At 37.4% G+C, this 23,757-nt stretch overlaps 1 protein-coding gene across 8 annotated transcripts in view; it reads right to left on the bottom strand.

Moving 5' to 3' along the window:
• The window catches only part of ZDHHC21 (zinc finger DHHC-type palmitoyltransferase 21), a 75,290-nt gene extending 54,287 nt beyond the window's left edge, over nucleotides 1-21,003 (bottom strand). The window contains exons 1-5 of one of the 8 annotated variants that reach the window (XM_070794537.1): nucleotides 20,793-20,995; nucleotides 12,441-12,574; nucleotides 7,308-7,589; nucleotides 5,956-6,154; nucleotides 5,014-5,112 (exon numbers count right to left, since the gene is read on the bottom strand). In XM_070794537.1, the coding sequence (XP_070650638.1) occupies nucleotides 5,014-5,112; nucleotides 5,956-6,109 (253 nt within the window). In that variant the 5' untranslated portion in view covers nucleotides 6,110-6,154; nucleotides 7,308-7,589; nucleotides 12,441-12,574; nucleotides 20,793-20,995. Of the gene's footprint in view, nucleotides 1-5,013; nucleotides 5,113-5,691; nucleotides 5,789-5,955; nucleotides 6,155-7,307; nucleotides 7,590-12,440; nucleotides 12,575-16,262; nucleotides 16,366-19,489; nucleotides 19,566-20,792 lie in introns of those variants that run through there. The other 7 variants (XM_070794539.1, XM_070794540.1, XM_019965914.2 and 4 more) reach the window with 7 other exon arrangements.
• Nucleotides 21,004-23,757: the final 2,754 nt, after the last annotated feature.

Below are 23,757 nucleotides of genomic sequence, written 5' to 3'. Positions count from 1 at the left end.
GTTGGTGAAATAGAAACTCATTTCATATGTAGCATAATACAATGTCACATACATATCACTTTTTTTCCCCACGTAACTAGATGTTCCCCAATATCCCAAAGTTAAAACTCTGAATTCACATATTTCAAGAAATATGTGAAGGTAAGCCCATTTTCATTGAAAGACAACATGAAAACTATGTTCTCAAACCAGCTCCTTAAAAAAATAAATATGAGGTATTCACTATTGGCAATTTCAGCATAATATTCCAAAGAATAAATCATTTATTTCATACTTAAAATGCTGTACTCTCAGGAAAAAAGAGAGAATTTGGCTATAGTCAGAGAAAGACTGTAATTCATTCTGTGGTGTAAACTATGGTTGGCAAACTACAGTCCACAGGTAAACCCAGGCCATCACCTGTTCTGGGGTGATCCATGAGCTTCCCAGGTGGCGTTAGTAGTAAAGAACCCACCTGCCTAATGTAAGAGATGTAAGAGATGACTGGGTCAGAAAGATTCCCTGGAGAAGGGCATGACAACCCACTCCAGCATTCTAGCCTAGAGAATCCCATGGACAGAGGAGCCTGGAGGGCTACAGTCTACAAAGAGTCGGACACAACTGAAGCGACTTAACATGCACGCGTGAGCTAAGAGTATTTTTAACAATTTTAAATGATTGACAATAACAATAACAATAACAATAACAATTTGTGGCTTGTAAAAATCTTGGAATTTAAATTCCATGTCCATAAAGAAAGCTTTATTTAAACACAGCCATGCCCATTCTTTTACATACTATGTATGTTGGCTTTGGGGCTACCATGACAGAGCGGAGGAGTTGTGACAGAGATTATATGGTTCATAAAGCTAAAAATATCTATCTTGCACTAACGCTACAGTAGAATTTGCTGACCTATGGTCTGGACCATAAATTTGTTCAAACAAAGAGTTTGAGTCACTTAATGCTCAATTTAAGATACAAAAATCTAAAATGAAGATGCACATTTTATACACACAGCACACACATTTATGTTTTTAGAAAGGAAAAAAAATCACTATTTTTAAAATTTGGAAATTTAAAGTATCATCTATGTTTTTTGCTTTGCAGAACAAGAAAAAAGCCATCCATCTTAACCTACCCTATGTATCCAGAAACCATTTCTAAGTCTTCTCCCTTTTTTCTTCTTCAGGATTTATTCAAGTCCTAATAGGATCTTGGTGACTGATACATTCTGGTGTCTGATGATTACCTATAAGACTTTTGCACTACCCATCTAACAAAATAAAATAAAAGCCTATGGGAGACAGTATCCACCTGCTAATTTATGGCAGCTATATAGAAAGTTAAAAATTAAGATACATTTTTTAAAGGAAAGAAAAATCAAAACATAAAACAAAAGAAAAAAGGTAAAATCTATAAATGATCCTCTTTAATATAAGGTAAATAGTATCATCGGAGGAGGCAATGGCACCCCACTCCAGTACTCTTGGCTGGAAAAAAATCCCATGGACGGAAGAGCCTGGAAGGCTGCAGTCCATGGGGTTGCTAAAAGTAGGACACGACTGAGCGACTTCACTTTCATGCATTGGAGAAGGAAATGGCAACCCACTCCAATGTTCTTGCCTGGAGAATCCCAGGGATGGGGGAGCCTGGTGGGCTGCCGTCTATGGGGTCGCACAGAGTCGGACACGACTGAAGTGACTTAGCAGCAGCAGCAGCAAACAGTATCATATGGTTTAACAGGGAAACTTATTAATGCTGTAATTGCATGAAAGACTATAAAGACAGATACAGTTTGGTTTGGTTTATCCCTCAAAAAGGAACAAATCACCTTCCATTTGAGTCTTTCGAAAGACTCACATATTAGGGGGACTTTTTTCAATGACTATATTTCAGATCACAAAGTAATGTTTTGGGGAGAAAAATATAACCTGAAACTAACAAAAATCAATACAAGGATTGGGTCTTTATTTATTTAGAGGTTTTCTGGCAGAACTGGTTGGCAATGCAAGAAATAAATGAACAAACAAAACAGAAACCGACTCAAGAAACAAAAAACAAACGAGTGGTTGCCAGAGGGAGAGGGGTGGGAGTGGGGCAAAATAAGTGAAAGGGACTAAGAAGTACAAATTTTCAGCTATAAAATAAATAAGCCACAGGGATGCAGGGGTACAACAGGGGGTGTACACAACAATAAAAAATAAAAACAAAGCGGCACTAGTGGTGACAGAAACGGAAGTCTAACGTGCACGTTAAGAGCTTAATGATGACAATGTTCTGAGACTGACTGTGGTAATGGTTGTACAAATCTGTGTATATATAAAAGACACTAAATTGTACACTTTAAACAGGTGAATTATACGATGTGTGAATTACACTCAAAATTGTTTTTTAAAAGTTAAGAGACTAAATAAAATCATTTCATAAAATTCAAAAATTACAGAAAGTAATATTTCTGTATTTCAAACACACATGTAATTTAAATAGACATTTAATAGTTTCATTTGACTATTCCATCTACATATCCCAAAGTTTATAAAATCGAATTTTGGGGATCTTCACACGGAAGCATTCTCCTATATTCAAATTGCCTCATACTTGGTGGGTCATACAGAAAGGCATGTAAAATATTTCAGAAAGGCATGTAAAAATTTTTAAAAGTAGCTAAAATAATAAAAGCATTAGGGTTTAAGTTTCCTTTTCTAAGGAAAACTGCTCACCCTTAAAACAATGCTGAATAAAGGTCACTATTTTGTAGACCCCAACACCTTAGTCATTATTTTTCACTATTAAATTTTTATTTTTTTAACTAAGTTAAAACTGTATCTAACAATCATCAAGTAACTGAGCAAAAAGCACAGGATAGTTTTAATTAATTTCCTTCAAACCAAAGTAAAGATGAATAAAGAGGTAAGATAATTCATCTGTAAGAGGATTCATGGTAAAAAAGATGATGGAGACAAGGATCTGGGCTTCACAGCAACTCTAACAACCTACTGTATGACCTGGGAAGGACAATCCATGCTCCTGATTTATCCAGTCTACCCACCTCATACAACCACCGTGAGGATCATATGACAGGAGATACCAAAAGACTTCAGAAACATCAAAATGTGATAAATAAATGTGTGGATTTTTTTTTTTTTTTTGGGGGGGGGGTTGGGCAAAGGGGACTTCTCCACTGAAGAAAAACAGCCCAAATGTCAATGAGAGCAGATATAATGCAGATAATCAAAAGGTTGGCAAGATGCCATGGTGTCCTCCTCACTGGAGCCTATAAATTAAAGGTAACACAGCAGCTTCAGGTGGATTCAATCTGGCCCTCAGGTATAATCTGTTTGGTATTCATTAAAAACAATGCTTTTAAAATTTTGAATTTGTTGCTAATATTTTTTGAAATCATAAAATGTCTCATAAAAATTGAGATTCTGTGTTTTCTCTTCAAAAATTCCAAGATCTAAAAACACCCGTCCTGCCTGACAATTTCAGTGTAGCTGATGAGTGCCACTTCCTTTAGATAAGATAGGAGATTTTCAAGGTGAAATAGTTCCTCCCTGGCCCCTTTCACTGATTTGTACTATCTGACAGATGTAGGCATTTGAATATTTGACCACAGCAAACTGAAGTTTTCATCAGAAATGAGTCCTGAGTTAGGAAAACCCTGCTTCCTTGATTTTCTGGGAACATCAGGTTTTAGAGTTGAAGTAGAAAAATACATGTATCAATATTTCAGACAGTCTTTTGTTTTAGGTTAGTTGAGAAGAGAGATTCTATACAAATTACAGACTGCCATCCTCCCTGCCCAAACACAGGCGTACACACACACACACAATAACCGTTAAGTGACAGTGATACTGTTCTACAAATTAATAAAAGCTAAATACTCAAGATTATTTTCAGAAATGTCTACAGCTACATAAATATTAGTGTCATTCCCCCTTAATCATTAAATGTGCAAGGTCTATTAAGTCCCAAAATCATGGATCTCAAAAAACAATCACGAACTCTAAGGAGGCTAAATGACTTGCCACTTAAACTAATTTTGCAAAGAATGACTACATTGCTTTCCAACCTTCTATGCATTAGATTCACCTGGGATCTTTCAAAAGCATGGATACCTGGCTCTTACCCCAAGACATTCTGATTTAATTAATATGGGATGTGATTTGGACATTGAGGTTTTTTAAAGCTCCCTAGGTGATTCTAATGTACAGCAAGTTCAGGAACTACTGAATTACTATAAAAATTCTCTGGTTCTACAATGCATAAAAAAGACATATAAATTTGTTCCTAGAAGAAAGTACAGGGTTCTCAAAAATTACATAGCAAATGTTCAAAAGCAAAACTCAGGAAAGAGGCTAAGGGAGGTTTACTATATCTGGCAAGCAATACATTTTTAATTTATTTCTGTGATCTAAATGGTTACTATGCAATAAGGTGACCAAAAATTACTTCTATTGACACTAGAACAAAAGGCTTTCAAATTTTTCACTGAATTGTTCCAACTTGGAGAAATACAAGCAATAGCATTATAATACAACAGATATTTATTTTGTAAATATTTGTAAATACATTGTAAGCAATATTATAATATCATGAGGTAAGTGGCACCATCAAAACTCCTCTACTAAATAAAGATGTAATTTTTCAGATAATATCATTCAACAGATATTTACCCAGCAATTATTACTAAGTGACAGAGACTGTTTAGGCCCTAAAGATATAGTACTGAACAAAATAAGAAAACAAAACAAAAAATCTACACCCTCACAGAGGTGATACAGATCTAGAGTGGGAGTAGTGAGAGACAAATAAAGAACTAAACTGAAAAGGAGGGCCAGAGACGGCAGATACGAGGAGTAAGCTGGGACTTGTGGCTTTAAATTGAGAAATCTGGAAAGAAAACACTTGAGAAGACACACGAAAGTGCTTAGATGACATATGTAATTAAAGTACTAAAGGCAATAATATACATTAATAAAGAGGATAATTCTGACATAGTAAAACTGATGAATCTGAAGCGCACCATACCTCCATGTGGGATCTTTGGGTTCTCAGGGAGTCTTCCTGGATCAGTTATTGAGGCCCTCACTAAAGCAACCAGACAAAACATGGCAATGCCATAGAATACTTGAAAATAAACAAATGAATAAAATTAGTATTTACCCTTCAAAATGTTTTTTGACAAGTATGTTTAAAGGCTAAAAGTATATTTTAATTAACAGCATCAGCCTAAATTCTCAGAGATAAGATGGAAAAACAATTAACTCATTTCATTCATCAAATAATACTGCCAAGAGGACTTTCTAAAATATACTAATTTTAAATAGTTATTTTGCATAACAATTGATAAACGTGTTGTAAATCAGATTATTTATTAACAGAAATTAATGGTATATTAATTAACAGAAATTAATTTGTTTTAATTACTACATATACTATATTTGATAGAATCAAAGCAGCATTTTTAAACTATTCTACAATTAAACTTTTTCATTAACTCTAACTGGCTAGCTTCAAAATTACATTGGATTAGCGATGTTCAATTGCTCTTTTCAATAGATCTTGAGATTCTTAATATGAAAATACAGAATTTAGTAACTTTTGTATTTTACAATGAATAAAACTTCAAATTATATACATTTATACATGTACTTTAATTATCTAAATTTAAATTGTATAACAGAAACATTAAAAATATACACACACCTACATAAATAGAACTATTGTGCCAGTGTAGCTTTAAACAAAATGGTATTTGTAGATTTTGTAGAGTTAGATATGAAGATATGCCAATTACCTTACCCTGCAAAAAATATAAAGATCATTCTTTTAAAATGAGTAAATAATTTCATATTAATAGCACTGAATAATATTAAAAGGAAGGTTATTATAGTGGTATTACACTCCAAAATTTTTCACAATGAGAAAAAATCTTTAATTATACAAGAAAATAAAGATTTAGAAACTTACTTATTATTAATATGCCTGGAATATGTCCTTCTTCATAGTGAGGAAAGAGGACAATCTTAGGAATTAAAAAAAAGTTGTATAACCAGACAAAGACAATCAAACCCATGCAGCACCAACCATGTGGGTCAACAACAAAGTGAATCCGGAGACCCATTCTGCAGCCCCACGACTGCCTACCAATCCACAAGTGAAGATGAACCTAAGGAAAGGGAAGAAGAGAAAAATTACTTACATAGGAAAGATTATCGGACTAAAACAAAACTACCTTATTGGCAACTATAAAATAATACCAATTTTCTTTGTACATATATTTTTGACAATATAAAACCCTTTGGAAAACAAAGGGAAGTTTTAGGCTATTCAAATTTCACCATAAGCTTCCAATAATTTAATTTCAATTTTCATTATGGATTGAGATCACAGAGTAAACTGGTATTACCTTCTGAAGTTAAACACAAGTCTGTCCTTAGCTCAGCAATTCCATGTATAAGTTCAAGGGACATAAGTACATATATTCACCAAAAGATATTGTTAAAACTACAAAAAAAATCTTGTACATAAGACTAGCTGATGGTCATCCAAGTCAAGAGTACCCATCTCATGGTGGGAAGCATGTTTACTGACTGGAAAGGGACACAGGGGAAAGTTTGAGGAGCTAGAAATGTTCTATATGTTGACCTGTTGCTTTATGGTATGCATATATGTAAAAATTCACTGAGCAATACACTTAAGATTTGTTCAATTTAATTCTTAAATCATAATAAAATGCTTAAAAATCATTTTGAAAAATTATAATAAAAAATGAAAAGTAAATACAAATTGCCAGAAATACTTAAGTTCATGGAATGAAGCCCAACTAATATTATTAATACTACCAATTCAAGAAGACTCCTGCTTAAAATGTGGGTTTTTTTCAGTTCGGTGTTAACAAAATGCTAATACGTCTCACAATGAGATGGTTGAAGTTAAGATATTTCTACACAGGTATGAAAAAGTGACTTAAAATACGTCCTTTAGTGGATACAACTTATAAACCCTCAATAATAAATTACTATGTAAGGTCTGGGTTTCCCATGTGACACAGTGGTAAAGAATCTGCCTGCAATGCAGGAGACATGGGTTTGATCCCTGAATCAGGAAGATTCCCTAGAGTAAGAAATGGCAACCAACTCCAGTAGTTTTACCTGGAAATTTTCATGGACAGAGGAGCCTGGCATGCTACAGTCCATAGGGTTGCAAAGAGTCAGACACAACTGAGCGACTGAGTATACATGTAAGGTCTAGGTGGCAACTTTTTTACATAAAATACAATGGAATAATACAGTAATAAACTAGTTCAATATTTCTCAAACCTGTAAGCAAGCGGGAATCAGTTGAGGAGCTTTTTAAAAACACTTATTCCCAGGCCTCATTCTAGATCTACTGAATCATAATCCTTTACAGAGTAATGCCCAAAAACCAATAAAATGTTCTGTTGATAAAATGGTCTCCAGGTGTCTCTGATACAGCTGACTGGTATCCAGGAACCACTAATCCAGGAGCTTCACTATGACTTCAAATGTAGAGCAATGAGTTGAACTCAGTTCAACAAATATTCAATGAGCCTCCACCATACACCAGTCACTTGTTGGACACTGTAAATACAATGATGAATAAGACATGATCTTTGCTTGTAGGAACTAACAGTCTAATGGAAGAAAAAGTCATAAAATGGGTTTAATATGATATACACCCAGGGATGTGGACAATATATTCCTGTAGGCACAAATGGGGACTAATTAAATCAGGACAAGACTCCCCGAAGCAGAGTTCAATCTTAAAAGAAGAGTAAAAGTTATCCGACCAAAGAAAAGTGACAACAGCACTCGAAACAGAAGGAAGTGCAGGAGGCATTTAAGACTAAAACCTGTTAGGGGAGAGCAAGCGGGAAGAAGTAAGGGGCTGTATCATGTGGGTGTAAAGATGCCATTCTTAGACTAAGACAAAGATGCCACTCAAAGACAAATTCCTGGAAAACTACTAAAGCATGGGGGCAGGGTAACACAGTGAGGTTTATACTTTAAATAAATTATTAAAGCTCTGGTGTGGAGGATGAAATTAAAGACGACGACTCATTTGGGTTAAGAGAACACAAAAGTCAAAGTTAGTTTTGGAGAAATTAGTTGTAGGATCAAACCAGTACGCTTTTGGAGGGTATCTCCCAGATTTCTAACATATATCAGACTACTTCATTCTAGGAATAATTTATCATCAGTTGAAGAGCCTCACAGAACTACCCTTCAGAGGCCTTGCCAATGTTCTTTAAAGTTACAAAGCTACCAGGACAAAGAAAAAAAAAGATTAAGGATTACTTAATTCTTAAAGAACACTCTTATCCTATTATCCCTAGAACCTTGAAACACTGGAAATGCAGGGAAAAAAAAAGACAAGAACTCAAATGCAACACCACCCAACTCTTTAAATCAGATTTGATCTCTTAGTATTTACGCATGAATTTTAAAATTGAAATAATGCCTAGACCTTTAAAAAAGTAAAGGTTGAACTTCATTACCTTTTAACTAAAAAATTAAAAGATCTATCAGTATCATCAATGTAAGGAAAGCCACAGAGGATAAAGCATGCTATTTAATTTTCTAGGCATCATTATTTTAAAAAGTCAATGAACTCAAATGCAAATGATAAGCTATCAACATACCTAAAAAAGAGAAACATTAAAAAGAATGTGTATTTTTACAATCTTGCCAACTATCAAGTGCTAAAGGAAATGACAGAAGTCTGTCTCTCAACATTATCAGTATCATTAACTTCACACATCTTCTTTCTTTTAATGTTTTAGTTCCATTCAGAACTAAAAAACAGACAGTGAATTTCAATAATTATATAGAACAGAGTCATTTCATTACTTATTTCTAAATACATTAGTATCAGAAACAGAGATGCATAAAACCCAGCAAAACAAGTAGCAAAATTATCAAACACTTTTAAACTCTATTTTCACTCTCCTCTACCAGAGAATAACAAATTTTTCTTATCACTGCAACACATTCCTCACAACACACACAGAACACACACAGAAGTCGCTCAGTCGTGTCCGACTCTTTGCGACCCCATGGATTGTAGCCCACAGCACAGTTTAAAACGTGTCTGTTTTTCCTGGATATAATCATACACAGACAACAAGCTCTAAAAGAACAAGAATCCCCAAGGAAAAGTGAGCTAAGGGTAGAAATATATAAGAATGAACAAGTAAGATGTTGAATATTTTTTTAAAAAATACCTGATCAGTGAAAATTAGTGCCACTTAATCCTTACAACTGGACTGTAGAGACAAAAACAGTAGCCTTCCAAGAGCTCCAAATCAGATTACAGCCAGAAACATGTAACCGGTAGGGCTGCAGGATGGCGCCTCTCAGTTAATACCTACCAGGCGTGGCTCACGGCTGAACAGAAACTATTACACATCCTGAGCAACAACCAAATTGAACACTATGTTGCTACATGGTTTTAAGGGTGGCATCTGTAAATACTTTCATCAGCTAGAGAATTCAATGCATTAATTTGTGTATTAGGTGATGAGCTCATAACTCTTTGATGTAACTAGTAGACACACCAGTACTTCAACATTTTTGAAGATTGCTATCTGGTAACTATACTTGGGAGCTTCATTAATAATATAATTTATTAATAAGTAATAATTATTAATACTTCATTAATATAAATTACTACAGCACAACTTTTTTTTTCAAATAAATTATAATTCAACTCTAATAAACTAGACCATGTAAATATTTACAATGTTCAACCTACTCTGGTAGGAAACCACCTTTCCTTTTCTGCCTTCTTCAGGCAACTAAATTTTACCATGTATTTTCTCCAGGAAGAATATTGAAGTCACTACGAAAAGTGACAGAAAACTATGACGGAAAATTGTAACACCAGAATGCAGATTTTGGAAAATGATAAAAGTGAGCCAAAATAATTTACAAGAAATCGACCCAAATGAATATCTCTAAATTCACAGTTTTATACGACTCACCATGTCAGCCAGTGGTCTTATTATTGTTCCATGAATAAGAATATATATACCTCTCTCATTCCTTCTGTCCAAAATGTCCCTGCCATTTTGTCTGCTCTATTCAAATTCAACTCATACTTCAAGGTTAATTTGAATCTCACTCTCCATATGAAATTTTTTTACTGGCACCTAAGTTCACAGTGAATTTCTCTTTCTCTTCGAAATTTCAAATAAAAAGAAAAACTAACAGAAAAATATATATAGTAAGTGATTTTATAATCTTAGAATGAGAAAGATTTTTAGTAAGACCCCATCAGCCATGTTTGATCACATGAAGATTAAAATTTCTGAAGCTCAAAACACAGCAGAAACAAAATTAAAAGACAAAGCATCTTTGGAAAAAAGAATATACCATATTATTAGTAAGAGTCATTAAATACATGGACAGGCAATTCACAAAGGACAAAAAAAATCCAATGGTTAATCACTGCTGACTAGAAAAATGTGAAGTCTCTAGTTGTGTTTTTCATCCTTTGTATTGACAAAATTTTAGAAAGACAGATGACACCCAATGTTGAAAGGGCACAGAGAAAACGACACTTGCAATTCATTGCTGATAAGCATGTAAACTGATATAATCATCTTTGGAGGGCAATTTGGCAGTTATCTATGAAAATGTCAAACTCTCTGACCCAGCAGTTTTATTTCTAGTCACATCTATAAAATCATTCACTAGAGTGTACAGGTATACATGTACATATAAGTATACACATAAGGATGTTCTATGTAGCACTTTTTATAATCACAAAAATATGACACAACCTATATACACAGATAGGGGCTTCCCAAGTGATCTCAGTGATAAAGAATCCGCTTGCCAAGCATAAGTGAGGGAGGGGTTCGATCCCTGAGTTGGGAAGGTTCCCTGGAGGAGAAAATGGCAACCTTCTCCAGTATTCTTGCCTGGGCATCTGGTGGACTATAGTCCATGGGGTTGCAGAACACTGGACACAATTTAGCAACTAAACAACAACAAATGCCCATACAGAGAGAGGGAAATGGTCATATACTGTAAATCACAGTACATCCACAGCATAGACTATTTCCAAGCTATTGCAATTTTTAAAGAAGAAAAGCAAGTTGATCAAGATTTGCATATGGCTACCCACACAAGTGCTGAGTGAAAAGAAGAGAGTTATATGGTAAAATCTATGGGGGGTGGATATCTTCCTAAAAGGAGGGCAGGATAGAGGTGAACTAGGAAAAGGTATAAGGGAACTTTCTGGGGTGCTGATAAAGATCTCTATCTTGACACAAATTTGAGATATATAGGTTATAAATTTGTTGAAACCCAGCAAATGTGCACCTAATATGGGTGCGTTTCATGGTATGTCAATTGACCTTTAAAAAAAAAATTCTTTAAACCAATGCTGAACTCTAGTTAATGATATGTGCACTGAAGTATTGGGGAGAGGGGGAAGGAAGTGCACAGATGACTGCAATTTACTTTCAAATGGATCCCAAAAAACACGGATTAATGGATGGACTCAGAGATGGATGAGCATCTCTGATGTAGTTCAGTAAAACATTAGTTGTAGAATTATGGTGATGGGTATGAAGGTATTATAGTATGAAATTCTTTCAGTTCTTCTGCTTAGAATCTTTCATAATTAAATGCTGGAGGGGAAAGTTACAGAAAAGTTTATGTAATGTGATTCTTTGTTAGAAAAAAAAATAATGTGTAAGTTATTTCTGTATGTGTGGAAGAAAATACACCTATGAAACTGTTAACAGTGGTTATCACTGGGCTGAGGAAGGAAAGGATAGAGAGAAGGAATGCCATCACATTTTGTGCATATATTTATGTGTAAGTCAAACTCCGGGAGTTGGTGATGGACAGGGGGGCCTGGCGTGCTGCAATTCATGGGGTCGCAATGAGTCAGATACGACTGAGCGACTGAACTGAACTGAACTGAAGCTTATTAAGAAATAAGTGTGCTTTTGCTCAGTCGCTTCAGTTGTATTCAACTCTTTACAACCCTATGGACTATAGCTTGCCAGGCTCCTCTGTCCATGGGACACTTCAGGCAAGAATACTGGAGTGCGTTGCCATGCCCACCAAAAATTTTCATTTTAGCCTCTCTTTATCACTACGCATTATCTTTATATGGAATGTTTTTCAAATTACTATCTTTAAAAATGTAGCACAGAAGCATTAGCAATAAAGCCATATAAGACATACAATTCAGAAAGATGTTTCAGTATTATTTACAGATTTTTTTTTCCCTCTGTGGAAAAAGCCTTGTTTAAGAAAATGTGTAGTAAAATTTTAATATGAAAAATTTTACATAAAGTAACTTTAATTTTTTGCAAATGAAAAACTGTTAAAACTCATCTAACTCATAACACTTTAAGGATACTATGCCACAGAACTAAGAAACATATTCCCATTAAAATTAAATGCACTTACCACTTGCAAATTCACCGAGATGTGTTGTAATTTTTCTGGTACTTGGCTTTAGCAGTTTTATCTTGATTATTCTTTTTTTTTTAATTGCATCCCAACAAATGGATCTCTCCTCAATAGCAGTTCTCCATGAGACTCTATTAATGGTTTAATAAAAATGATCTCACAACAATGATACAAACTGTAAACAACTAAATATTCTAACTGAAAAATCACCAATTACAAAAGTTTAAATTTAGAAATAAAATGATCCAACTCCACTTAATTCTGTCTTCATATCTAATCCCGCCAGCCCCCAAAAATCTTTATCTGACTGCCATTATACATTAAAGTTTTCTCTTTTGAAACTACCCAGTTCCCATAAAATCAAAGTAAGTGTTGTGTGTCCAGTATTTAGCTTCATCAAACTTCCAGACCACAAATCACAAAATAACAGTAGATTCTGAGGTCACTGATCTGACAAAATGCAATGTAATATCCATCAAGATGTTAGGCTAGGACTATCTAACCACAATTGATAAATGTAAAATAAAGAGTTTAAAAATAGAAGCACATATTCACTTAAATGTTTTAAGGAACAAAGTTATCCTCCTATAATGAAATCATTAAGAGAATCATTAAAGTTAATTTCTGCAGTTCAGGCTTAAACAGTAAGAGTTTAAGAGTTACTGTAAAGAGTTCTAGAAAACATAGTGATTCAGAAGTTCACTAATTCAATCACTTCTTGTTGTTTATATACCAAGCCTTGGCACTGCATATAGATTTAAAAAAGAAAAGAGACCAGCCCTATTCTCAACAGAGACAAACTAGTAAACAGGCGTGATCAACACCAACCAAGACAAAGTAAGATAGCGGGCAATGGGGCAAGAATGTGTCTCATAGAGGAAGGGTACTGGTTCATGGGACTTGTTTCAGGCATGTGAACATGTATGTGTCCACCAGGCTACAGTGAAAATTTTATTTCTTTTGGTGTTGCCACCAAGAAAAGATTTCTGGAGCAAGTGAAACCTGTGAAATGAAAAACGGAGGCTCTTTTGAATAAAAGAGCAAAGTAAGCAAAGGTATAAAGGCAGGCAAAGAAAATCTAAATACACTGAAATGACTAGAGTCATTTCATATGCAAGAATCGGATAAAACATGTTAAACCTTTTGAGAACAATCATCTTTAAGAAATACAGTTCAGAACATCTAGTAGTAAATATACAGAAATACATAAGATATGTGATTATATATTTTATATGTATAAAATATATAACTGAAAAAGTTTAATAAAGTGATATTTATCCAGACTATATGTGAAACATACTGCACTATTTTATTGTATTTCACTTTAATGAAAATATATAATGTTGGTCACAGCCTACTAGACTGATTTCATGACCTACAAGTAGACAGAGTAAAAAACACTGTTAAACCATGCCAATGAGTTTGTACTTCACCCTGAAGACAGTAGTTTAGAAAACACTAAAGGATTATAGGCAAAAGAATGACATGATGAAATGTGCATTTTAGAAAGAAGAGCAACACTCTGAAGAACAAACTTGGGTGGCTGGATAAAGCTCCAAGACTGACTATATGAAATAAGCTAGGTTTACTGGTTATTCAGTTGAGAGATGAGGGCATATGGTAAGTACCCCAAAAGCAGTACTTTCTAAAGGAAGTAGGAAGGAGTAGGGGTGAGAATGGAAAACTTAAGACAGGAGGTATGCTGGAAAAGGGCAGAATAAGAACTTAAGAGGAAAACTAACAGGACTCGGTGGTCAATCACACATAGGGCAGATTCTAGGACGACTCCCAAGGTTTTGGCTTAGGGTCTAGGTGAATGGTGGTACCATTCCCCAAGAAAGGGAATAAAAGACAAGTTGTGAGTTTGCTATGCATGCTGCTTACCATAGCAATAGGAACCTATTACATATAGAGGATGTGGAAGAAAATATCAAAATTATTATCACTGCATTTTCATTCCCTTTATAGACTTTAACGGCATTTTTCTCCCAGGGTCACTTTTTCTATGGATCATGATTGTTTGATTGTGAAATGTAACTTGTTTCTACTCTAGCTTGCTAGAGTGGTCTCCATGGCTGCGTATTTGCTTCTCAGAGACAAAATACAGAATGACTTAGCAAAGGAGCTGTTACTCTAACAGCAATGAATGAACTCATCTTCTAGAAAAGACCTCAAACAGAATTACGTGTGGTACAAGGAAGTGCTCTGAAACATGGCCAAAGTCAGTAATTCTGCTAGGGCTACGACTCCAGGGTGGCTTCTTAACGTTATAGCAAAACAGTAGTTTCTGTCAGTAACATTAGGTAACAGCACAAGTCAACCATCCATGAGTCAAACCCTAGGCATTCACCAGCTTAAAATCAAGGGGAAAAAATCCTACTTTGTATTTACAGGTATTAGAACTACATCACAGCCATAGCACTGAAAATGAGATAAGCATTTTATCTATTCAGCATGGCCATTATTGTAGAATCAAATCTCACCCATGTGACATAAAAGCAATCCTAGTCTTAAAAATCCAAGAAATTTTGTGACAGCAAAGAATATCTCAAAGTTCTATAACTACAAAATGTTAATTATTTTTAACATCGCTATGTGTGAAAGACTGCAATTGATGATTTACATGGCAAACCAAAAAAAAAAAAAATATCATCCCCCAAAGTGTCAAAATAAAATGGTTAACATATTATACAAATATATAAAATTTAAACCTTATAATTGCAGCTTTAAATGAATCTTAAAAACATATATAACTATATATATTTATATAGCTATTTAAATTCCAATTTTATCAACTCTGAGAAACTAGTCAAGTAATTCTACCTAAAATATCAGGATATAGATGTCATTAATAATTAGCCAAATAGGTCATGCAATTTTTTAAATATCACAGAGGTATTCAGTTTATTTTAACAGAGTAGGAAATTAATCTTAAATGTTTAAGAGAGTCACATTCAAATTATGACAGAGCCTTTTATTAGCTCTTCAAGCTTCAGTTTCTTTTCAAGCTTCAGTTTAACCATCTCTAATATGGTGATTAAAATATCAACACACAAGGTGACTGTCATACCTAAAGGAGAAATTGCCTGGCAAATAAGAAACACCTCCAACAATGGTAATTTTAAATGGGAGTTTGTAAAGGGAAGGAAGGACTTAAAGATGAATTTTACATCTAGTCTTAAAAACTCCAAGATGAAACAATGTTTCTGGGTTGCCATCATTAAAGCAGTGATTTGAGGTGGTGCTAGAGGCAGGTAAGAGACGCAAGTTCAATCCCTGGGTAGGGAAGATCCCCTGGAGGAGGGCATGGCAACCCACTCCAGTACTCTTGCCTAGAGAATCCCATGGACAGAGGAGTCTGGCGGACTACAGTCCATCGGGTTGCAAAGAGTCGGACACGACTGCAGTGACTTAGAGGCACACACAATTTAACTATACCCAGCCATCTACTTTTTCTAACACCAGAGTCTGAGAACTACTTCTCAAGGGATGTAAAACCTCAGACAGTATTCAGCCTTTTCCCTCGCATCATACTATAAACACGTAGGGAGCTTGTATTTCCACCAGGCAGGCATGCATGAGGTCTCTTCAAGCAAAAAACCAAAACCAGAGATTTGATCTAAAAATAGAGTGACTGAGCTAACTCTTTTTCAGGTAAAAGTACAAGGCCTGGTGAGTTAAGGAATGAAGCATGAGAGAAAATCAGGACCTGATTTCAAAAGCTAAGGAAAAATACAGAATTATAGTTGGAAATTCTGGCCCATCTGCTAAGGTCTCCAGCAAGACCCTGTGAAAATATGGGTGAACAAAGTGTCAAACCTGTACCACTGATGGTTTCAAGAATCCACTTCCTAGAACAAGTCTTTAAGTCACTATTTTCTGGGCAGAACTTAACATAAGCTGAGGCTCTTCTGTATATCTGCTTCATAGGTGAAAAAAAAAAGTAAATTAATAACATTATTAAAAGTATTGCAATACAGTGACTTCTAACAAAAAACAAACCTAACAAAAAAACAAAAATAACTTAAAAGGTGTGTGATGATATGAATTAAAGACTAGCTAATATTGTTTCAGTCAGTACAAACAGCCTATGTGGGACTCTTCATTTAGGAAGAGGGACAGGGCGGCCAGGAAAAAAATGGTATTAAATGCAGGGTAGGGACAGAAGCTCCCTACCTTTGAACACAGGTAACTTCCACTCAAAAAAACAGCACAAGGAAAAAACCTTCAGCTACAAGAAAAGCCAGAAATAAGGCTCTGGCATTTCCTGGATGTGAATTAGGCATGTTCTTCCATGAGGAAAGGCAAGTCAGCTACTTACCCCTATCTAGTACCTGCTGCACCAAGAGCAGATTGGGGAAAAAAAAAAATACCAAAAGGCTAAATTACATTTCCTTCACACCAGGCTTTACCAAAGCAGACATGATTTAACACCAATAATACTGAAAGAAAAAATATCTCTCCTTGCTTGCTGAAGCTGAAAATCCTACAACAGTTAAAAAAAAAAAAAAAAGGTATTTATTCCATAATTACTGATAAAAGGCTTAAAATCAGAAGTCAGGTTGAGACCACAGTGGAGCATGTTAAGTTAAAATTAAAATTAAATGAATCAGTGAGTAGAAAAATACTAATTTTTACCTAACCTGCCCTTTTGTGGAAGTGGTAGCAACAGACAGAGAGCAGAAACTTATTCAGTTCTTAAATGGACAAAGTTAACCCACTTGAGAGAAAAATCACCAGGAAACAGGGGTCTAAAAGGCAGAAGACAAACTTTGCAAATATCACATTTTTTTGCCAGAGTACATCAAAAGAAGGAAATAAGTTAATAAACTACCATCACATTACTTTGGGACAGGTAGCTACCAATGCAAGTAATACTATTTTGTATCTATTAAGATATGGTTTTCAAACTAGGCTAACTCAATTTCAATTCAGTTCAGTTGCTCAGTCACATCCAACTCTTTGCGACCCCATGGACTGCAGCACACCAGGCCTCCCTGTCCATCACCGACTGCCAGAGTTTACTCAAACTCATGTCCATTGAGTCCGTGATGCCATCCAACCATCTCATCTTCTGTCGTCCCCTTTTCCTCCTGCCCTCAGTCCTTCCCAGCATCAGGGTCTTTTCAAATGAGTCAGCTCTTCGTATCAGGTGGCCAAAGTACTGGAGTTTCAGCTTCAACATCAGTCCTTCCAGTGAACACTCAGGACTGATCTCCTTTACGAATGACTGGTTGGATCTCCTTGCAGTCCAAAGGACTCTCAAGAGTCTTCTCCAACACCACAGTTCAAAAGCATCAATTCTTCAGCACTCAGCTTTCTTTATAGGCCAACTCTCACATTCATGCATGACTACCAGAAAAACCATAGCCTTGACTAGACGGATCTTAGTTGGCAAAGTAACGTCTCTGCTTTTTAATATGATGTCTAGGTTGGTCATAACTTTTCTCCCAAGGAGTAAGCGTCTTTTAATTTCATGGCTGCAGTCACCATCTGCAGTGATTTTTGGAGCCACAAAAAACAAAGTCTGCGACTGTTTCCACCGTCTCTCCATCTATTTGCCATGAAGTGATGGGACCAGATGCCATGATCTTAGTTTTCTGAATGTTGAGCTTTAAGCCAACTTTTTCACTCCCCTCTTTCACTTTCATGATGAGACTTTTTAGTTCTTCTTCACTTTCTGGTTCCAAATAGGAAAAGGAGTACATCAAGGCTGTATATTGTCACCCTGCTTATTTAACTTATATGCAGAGTACATCATGAGAAACGCTGGGCTGGAAGAAGCACAAGCTGGAATCAAGATTAACAGGAGAAATATCAATAACCTCAGATATGCAGATGACACCACCCTTATGGCAGAAAATGAAGAAGAACTAAAGAGCCTCTTGATGAAGTGAAAGAGGAAAGTGAAAAAGATGGCTTAAAGCTCAACACTCAGAAAACTCAACTTACCAGGTTCTTAACAAAAAAAAAAAATCAATATTCTAATAATAAAAAAGATGTGTTTTTCCATTTCTTCTTGTCATTCACCTATATTTTTTAACATTTTCAACTTTAATAAGATGTATTAATGCACTGATTTTTCTCAATGCTAAAGTGCCATTTATTTTTAATGTGTTTGAGAAACTGAAACTGAGTCCTAATGTTTCACTACAGTAAGATAAAATGCCTTCATTTCTTAATACAAAAGTAAAACTGAGCTTAGGGGACAACTGCCTGGTAATACAAATAGCTTTTCCTTTGCCTTCCCTGTTATGTCTGGTAGAACTGATAACATCACTATGTAGTCTTGTACACCGAGAAAGATTTTATTGACTCACATTCAATTACAATTCCTGAAAAAAAAGCTCCATGGAGACATTACTAGACTTCTCAATTCATTTCTTCACTAATACATGATATTATTTTACCCATGTGCTTTTCCACAGGCTCTGAATCCATCTCTATGAATTAGAGAAATCAGGCAGTGAGTACATAAGAAGTAAAAAATTTTATGACTCACTGATTACTTCTTAAGAACCTACCTGTTAAGCTGATGGTTCCATGTTTGCATTTTAAAATGCTTAAATTTCTTTCATTAAGCAAAACACCCCAGAGGTAGGCAATGTGACACAGTTATCATTTCATTTAAAATACGCGCTAGTTCATTTATTCCAACTATGGCTTCAAAAGTATGTTAAATTAAACAGAAATCACAACAGTTTGAAAGGACTTAATATAACCCTATTGTTTGATCTCCAAATGAGGAATTCTGGAATAGTACTACACCAAATATTATGCTAAAAGTATGGAATTATACATTTTTGGTTCTATTTTGATATACTTTTACTAGTACTCCTTCGGGTATCTTTAACATGTTAAACGGTCTTAAATTATTTACAAACTTAGCATATTTCAAATAACCATGGGACAGCTAAAATAAGGCTTAAAGACTTTGGCCCGACTTCCTGGTTGCTCAGAAGTTAAGGAGTCTGCCTGTAACGCAGGAGACCAGGGTTCAGTCCCTGGGTCGGGAAGATCCTCTGGAGAAGGAAATGGCAACCCACCCCAGTATTCTTGCCTGGAAAATCCAATGGATGGAGGAGCCTGGCAGGCTACAGTCCATGGGGTCGCAAAGAGTGAGTGACTTCACTTCACTTCACCTGGTTGTGTAGATGAAAAATGTCATTGGTCACTGACCTACCCATGAAACCACAGCTAGATAGTGACCGAGTTTTTCTTTCCACAACACCAAATTATTTGGTTCTTTCTTTCCAACTGATTTCTCATCTTTTCAAAAGTAGTTTTTGCCATGACAACACAGCACACCTAAACCAAAATAAAGCAACTCTCTGGATTTTATTCTTAAAAAAAAAATGAGGAGTTGGAAGGATTTAACAAGACATTCCACCAAAACGCCTTTAGTCAAGGAATGGCACGTACTGAACAGTCATCAAATGAAAATTATCATTATTACTTTTTACTTCAAGGAAGGTAGTGAATATTTAAAGTATACATATTAGCATAACAGATCTTGGATCCATTTGACAAATATTTTTAACCTGCGTGCTTAATTATACTTACTGGTCTTTATTTTATACTGTAACTTTACACTATGATTTATGACCCGCCCACAACGACCTTGACTTTTTTTCCTCTTGTACTTTTATAGATGGCTATACTGAAATATTTTCAAATAATAACCGGTCAGGTTCCCTTCGCCCTAGAGGTACAGACATCCTCCACTGACTCACAAAGGATCTTAATACATGACCCAAATACAGCTTGAAAAAGACCACAGCATTAAATGGTTAAAATTCAGTGGCCTATTATAGTTGAATGGTAACAAGTGCAAACTGCTGCCATCCACAAGCCATTTTCTCAAAACCACTCTTGGATCTAAGGGAGGGAGGCAGAAGGTCAGCAAAAGAGCAAGTTGTTTCTCCTCCCGCAAATCCTCTGAAGCCTCAACCCAGCGATCTGGGAATGAATGAAAAGCTGTGATGGCAAGAACAAATCCCAGATATCTAGCAGGTCTCCGGGCGTGGGTACAGAGACGGGAAACTAGAGTTCATACGTGAGAAGCTCAGGGCACAGATTTTTTACACCACACAAACAAAAAAACTACCCCAAACCATCTACACTGGAACAGGAAACCACCAAACTACCAGTAATGGGAGGGGCAGCTGGCGGGTGGCTGCAGCTCCCTGGCTGAAGATGCTGGGAGAAAGGCCAGACCCCAGGGGGGCAGGGCACGGAGAAGACCCGGGGGTGAAGGCAGGTGCGGGCAGGGGACAGCGTGCGGGGCAGGGCGCGGGGCTGGGGCGGGCGCCGGGCTGCCGTGGCGTTCCCGCGCCTGCACACACTCACCGGCGCCGGGGGCTCGCTCTCCCCGCTACTGCTCTCGCGGCTGCAGGCGGCTCTTCCCCCTTCACCTCCGCCTCCTCCTTCTCTAGTCCCGCCGCCGCCGCCCAGCCGGGCCTGCGCTCCCCTTCCGCTTCCGGAGCCAGAGCGCCGGGCCGGCGGGGTAGGTGCACCCGCCCGCGCGGTGGAGTGACCGGTTGCGGTTGCCGCCGCTGTCCCCACAGCCCGCCCGGGAGCCGCGATGGGAGCCGCCGAGGGCCCAAAGACCAGAAATCGCGCTTGGGGCGGGCGCAGACTCGCCGCGGCCACGTGCCTCCCGGACCGCCGCTACCCGAACGCTAGCACTTGCTGCACCTCGGCGCCGCCGCCTTCCCTGACTGCCACCTTTCCAGCTTTGCCCAGGCCCTCCTCCTTCCACACCATTGTCCCACTCTCCTGAGTGACTGGAGAGGGGCCTTTCTTTAAGGATCGCCTTTATCCTCTTTCCTTCGAAAGGGCTGTCCCGCGGGCCTCTCTACCCGTAACTCACACTGGATGGTCCCTGGTACCTTGCCTCAAATTACAGTCCCCAGCATCAGTGTCCTCTGGAAACCTGTTAGAAACGCGCCATTTCAGGCGTGCTGAATCAGTATCTGCGTTTTAAGAAGGGTTACGAGGGGTGCCTACACGTGCACCTTGAAGACTGAAAAGCACTGAACTCCAGTGTTGCCCACTGCAGACCCTCTGGTAACGAGAGCCAAAGTTGCCCCAGACAACCAAGGTTTGTCCTTTTCCTGTCGGCAACCAAAGTTCGTAGTGAAACAAGCTTAACTTTGTGTTTGTCATCCAAAAATTACCGGCTTTCCCATTCCTGCAACCTATGAAAAACACATTGACTCAACACAGCAAATAATCCACCTCTCAATCTCAATTCGTATCTTCGCCCAACACCAAAGACAAATTAAAACCTTTACTCTCCCCCTCACCTCTGCTGAACAGGTCTTTGGGAAGGTTAAAAGTTTGCAGTATGCTGGATCCTCGTGCCTGTCTGCCACAGGAGGAATAATGTGTGGATTGTGTGTGTGGAGGGGGCGGGGCGGGGCGGGGGCTGGATTCTACTCGCCGAACTCTAAAATCTGAACTCTACAGAATGGCATTGAACGCTCTTCACAAACTGGTCCCTACCTATCCCTCTAGTCTTATCTCTACCTATCTTGCTTCTGAATCTACCCTTCTTAAAAGGCCCTCCATCTTCCTCTCATGATCTTAATTCTATCCAGACCTGAGACTCAGCTCAAATCCTGCCAGCCCAGAGTTCCTCTCTCTCAGTATCACACACTGTAGTTTATTTGGACCCTTATGTTACCTTGTATTGCTAGGTATTTTCAAATGTGTTATGTGCTGGTTTCTGAATTAGTTACAAATATAAGACCTTGCAATCTTAAAGTCTTACATTGGTGGTTATTAAAGTGTGGCTCCCACACTAGCAGCATCAGAATCACTTAGGAACTTATGAGAAATTCATGTTCTCCAGCTGTACCCAGACCTACTGACATAGAAACTTTGGGGGAGAAGCCCAACAATCGATGTTTTAACAGACCTGGAAAAGACTAGAGATCTCTTCAAAAAATTAGAGATACCAAGGGAATATTTCATGCAAAGATGGGCTCGATAAAGGACAGAAAGGGTATGGACCTAACAGAAACAGAAGATATTAAGAACAGGTGGCAAGAATACACAGAAGAACAGTACAAAAAAGATCTTCAGGACCAAGATAATCACAATGCTGTGATCACTCACCTAGAGCCAGACATCCTGGAATGTGAAGTCAAGTGGGCCTTAGAAAGCATCACTACGAACAAAGGTAGTGGAGGTGATGGAATTCCAGTTCAGCTATTTCAAATCCTGAAAGATGATGCTGCAAAAGTGCTGCACTCAATATGCCAGCAAATTTGGAAAATTCAGCAGTGGCCACAGGATTGGGAAAAGTCAGTTTTTATTCCGATCCCAGAGAAAGGCAATGCCAAAGAATGCTCAAACTACCACACCATTGCACTCATCTCACACGCTAGTAAAGTAATGCTCAAAATTCTCCAAGCCAGGCTTCAGCAATAGGTGAACCATGAACTTCCAGATGTTTAAGCTGGTTTTAGAAAAGTCAGAAGGACCGAGATCAAATTGCCAACATCCGCTGGATCATAGAAAAAGCAAGAGAGTTCCAGAAAAACATCTATTTTTGCTTTATTGACTATGCCAAAGCCTTTGACTGTGTGGATCACAATTAACTGTGGAAAATTCTGAAAGAGATGGGAATACCAGACTACCTGATCTGCCTCTTGAGAAACCTATATGCAGGTCAGGAAGCACCAGTTAGAACTGGACATGGAACAACAGACTGGTTCCAAATGGGAAAAGGAGTATGCCAAGGTTGTATATTGTCACCCTGCTTATTTAACTTCTATGCAGAGTACATCATGAGAAATGCTGGGCTGGAAGAAGCACAAGCTGGAATCAAGATTGCCGGGAGAAATACCAATAACCTCAGATATGCAGATGACACCACCCTTATGGCAGAAAGTGAAGAGGAACTCAAAAGCCTCTTGATGAAAGTGAAAGTGGAGAGTGAAAAAGTTGGCTTAAAGCTCAACATTCAGAAAACGAAGATCATGGCATCTGGTCCCATCACTTCATGGCAAATAGATGGCGAAACAGTGGAAACAGTGTCAGACTTTATTTTTTTGGGCTCCAAAATCACTGCAGATGGTGACTGCAGCCATGAAATTAAAAGACGCTTATTCCTTGGAAGGAAAGTTATGACCAACCTAGAAAGCATATTCAAAAGCAGAGACATTACTTTGCCCACAAAGGTCCGTCTAGTCAAGGCTATGGTTTTTCCAGTGGTCATGTATGGATGTGAGAGTTGGACTGTGAAGAAGGCTGAGTGCTGAAGAATTGATGCTTTTGAACTGTGGTGTTGGAGAAGACTCTTGAG

The sequence above is a fragment of the Bos indicus genome, chromosome 8 (assembly GCF_029378745.1).
Source record: "Bos indicus isolate NIAB-ARS_2022 breed Sahiwal x Tharparkar chromosome 8, NIAB-ARS_B.indTharparkar_mat_pri_1.0, whole genome shotgun sequence".
In the NCBI taxonomy this organism is placed as follows: Eukaryota; Metazoa; Chordata; class Mammalia; order Artiodactyla; family Bovidae; genus Bos; species Bos indicus.
Note: the sequence above shows the minus strand (reverse complement) of the source record. Positions and strands in the feature narration are given on the sequence as shown.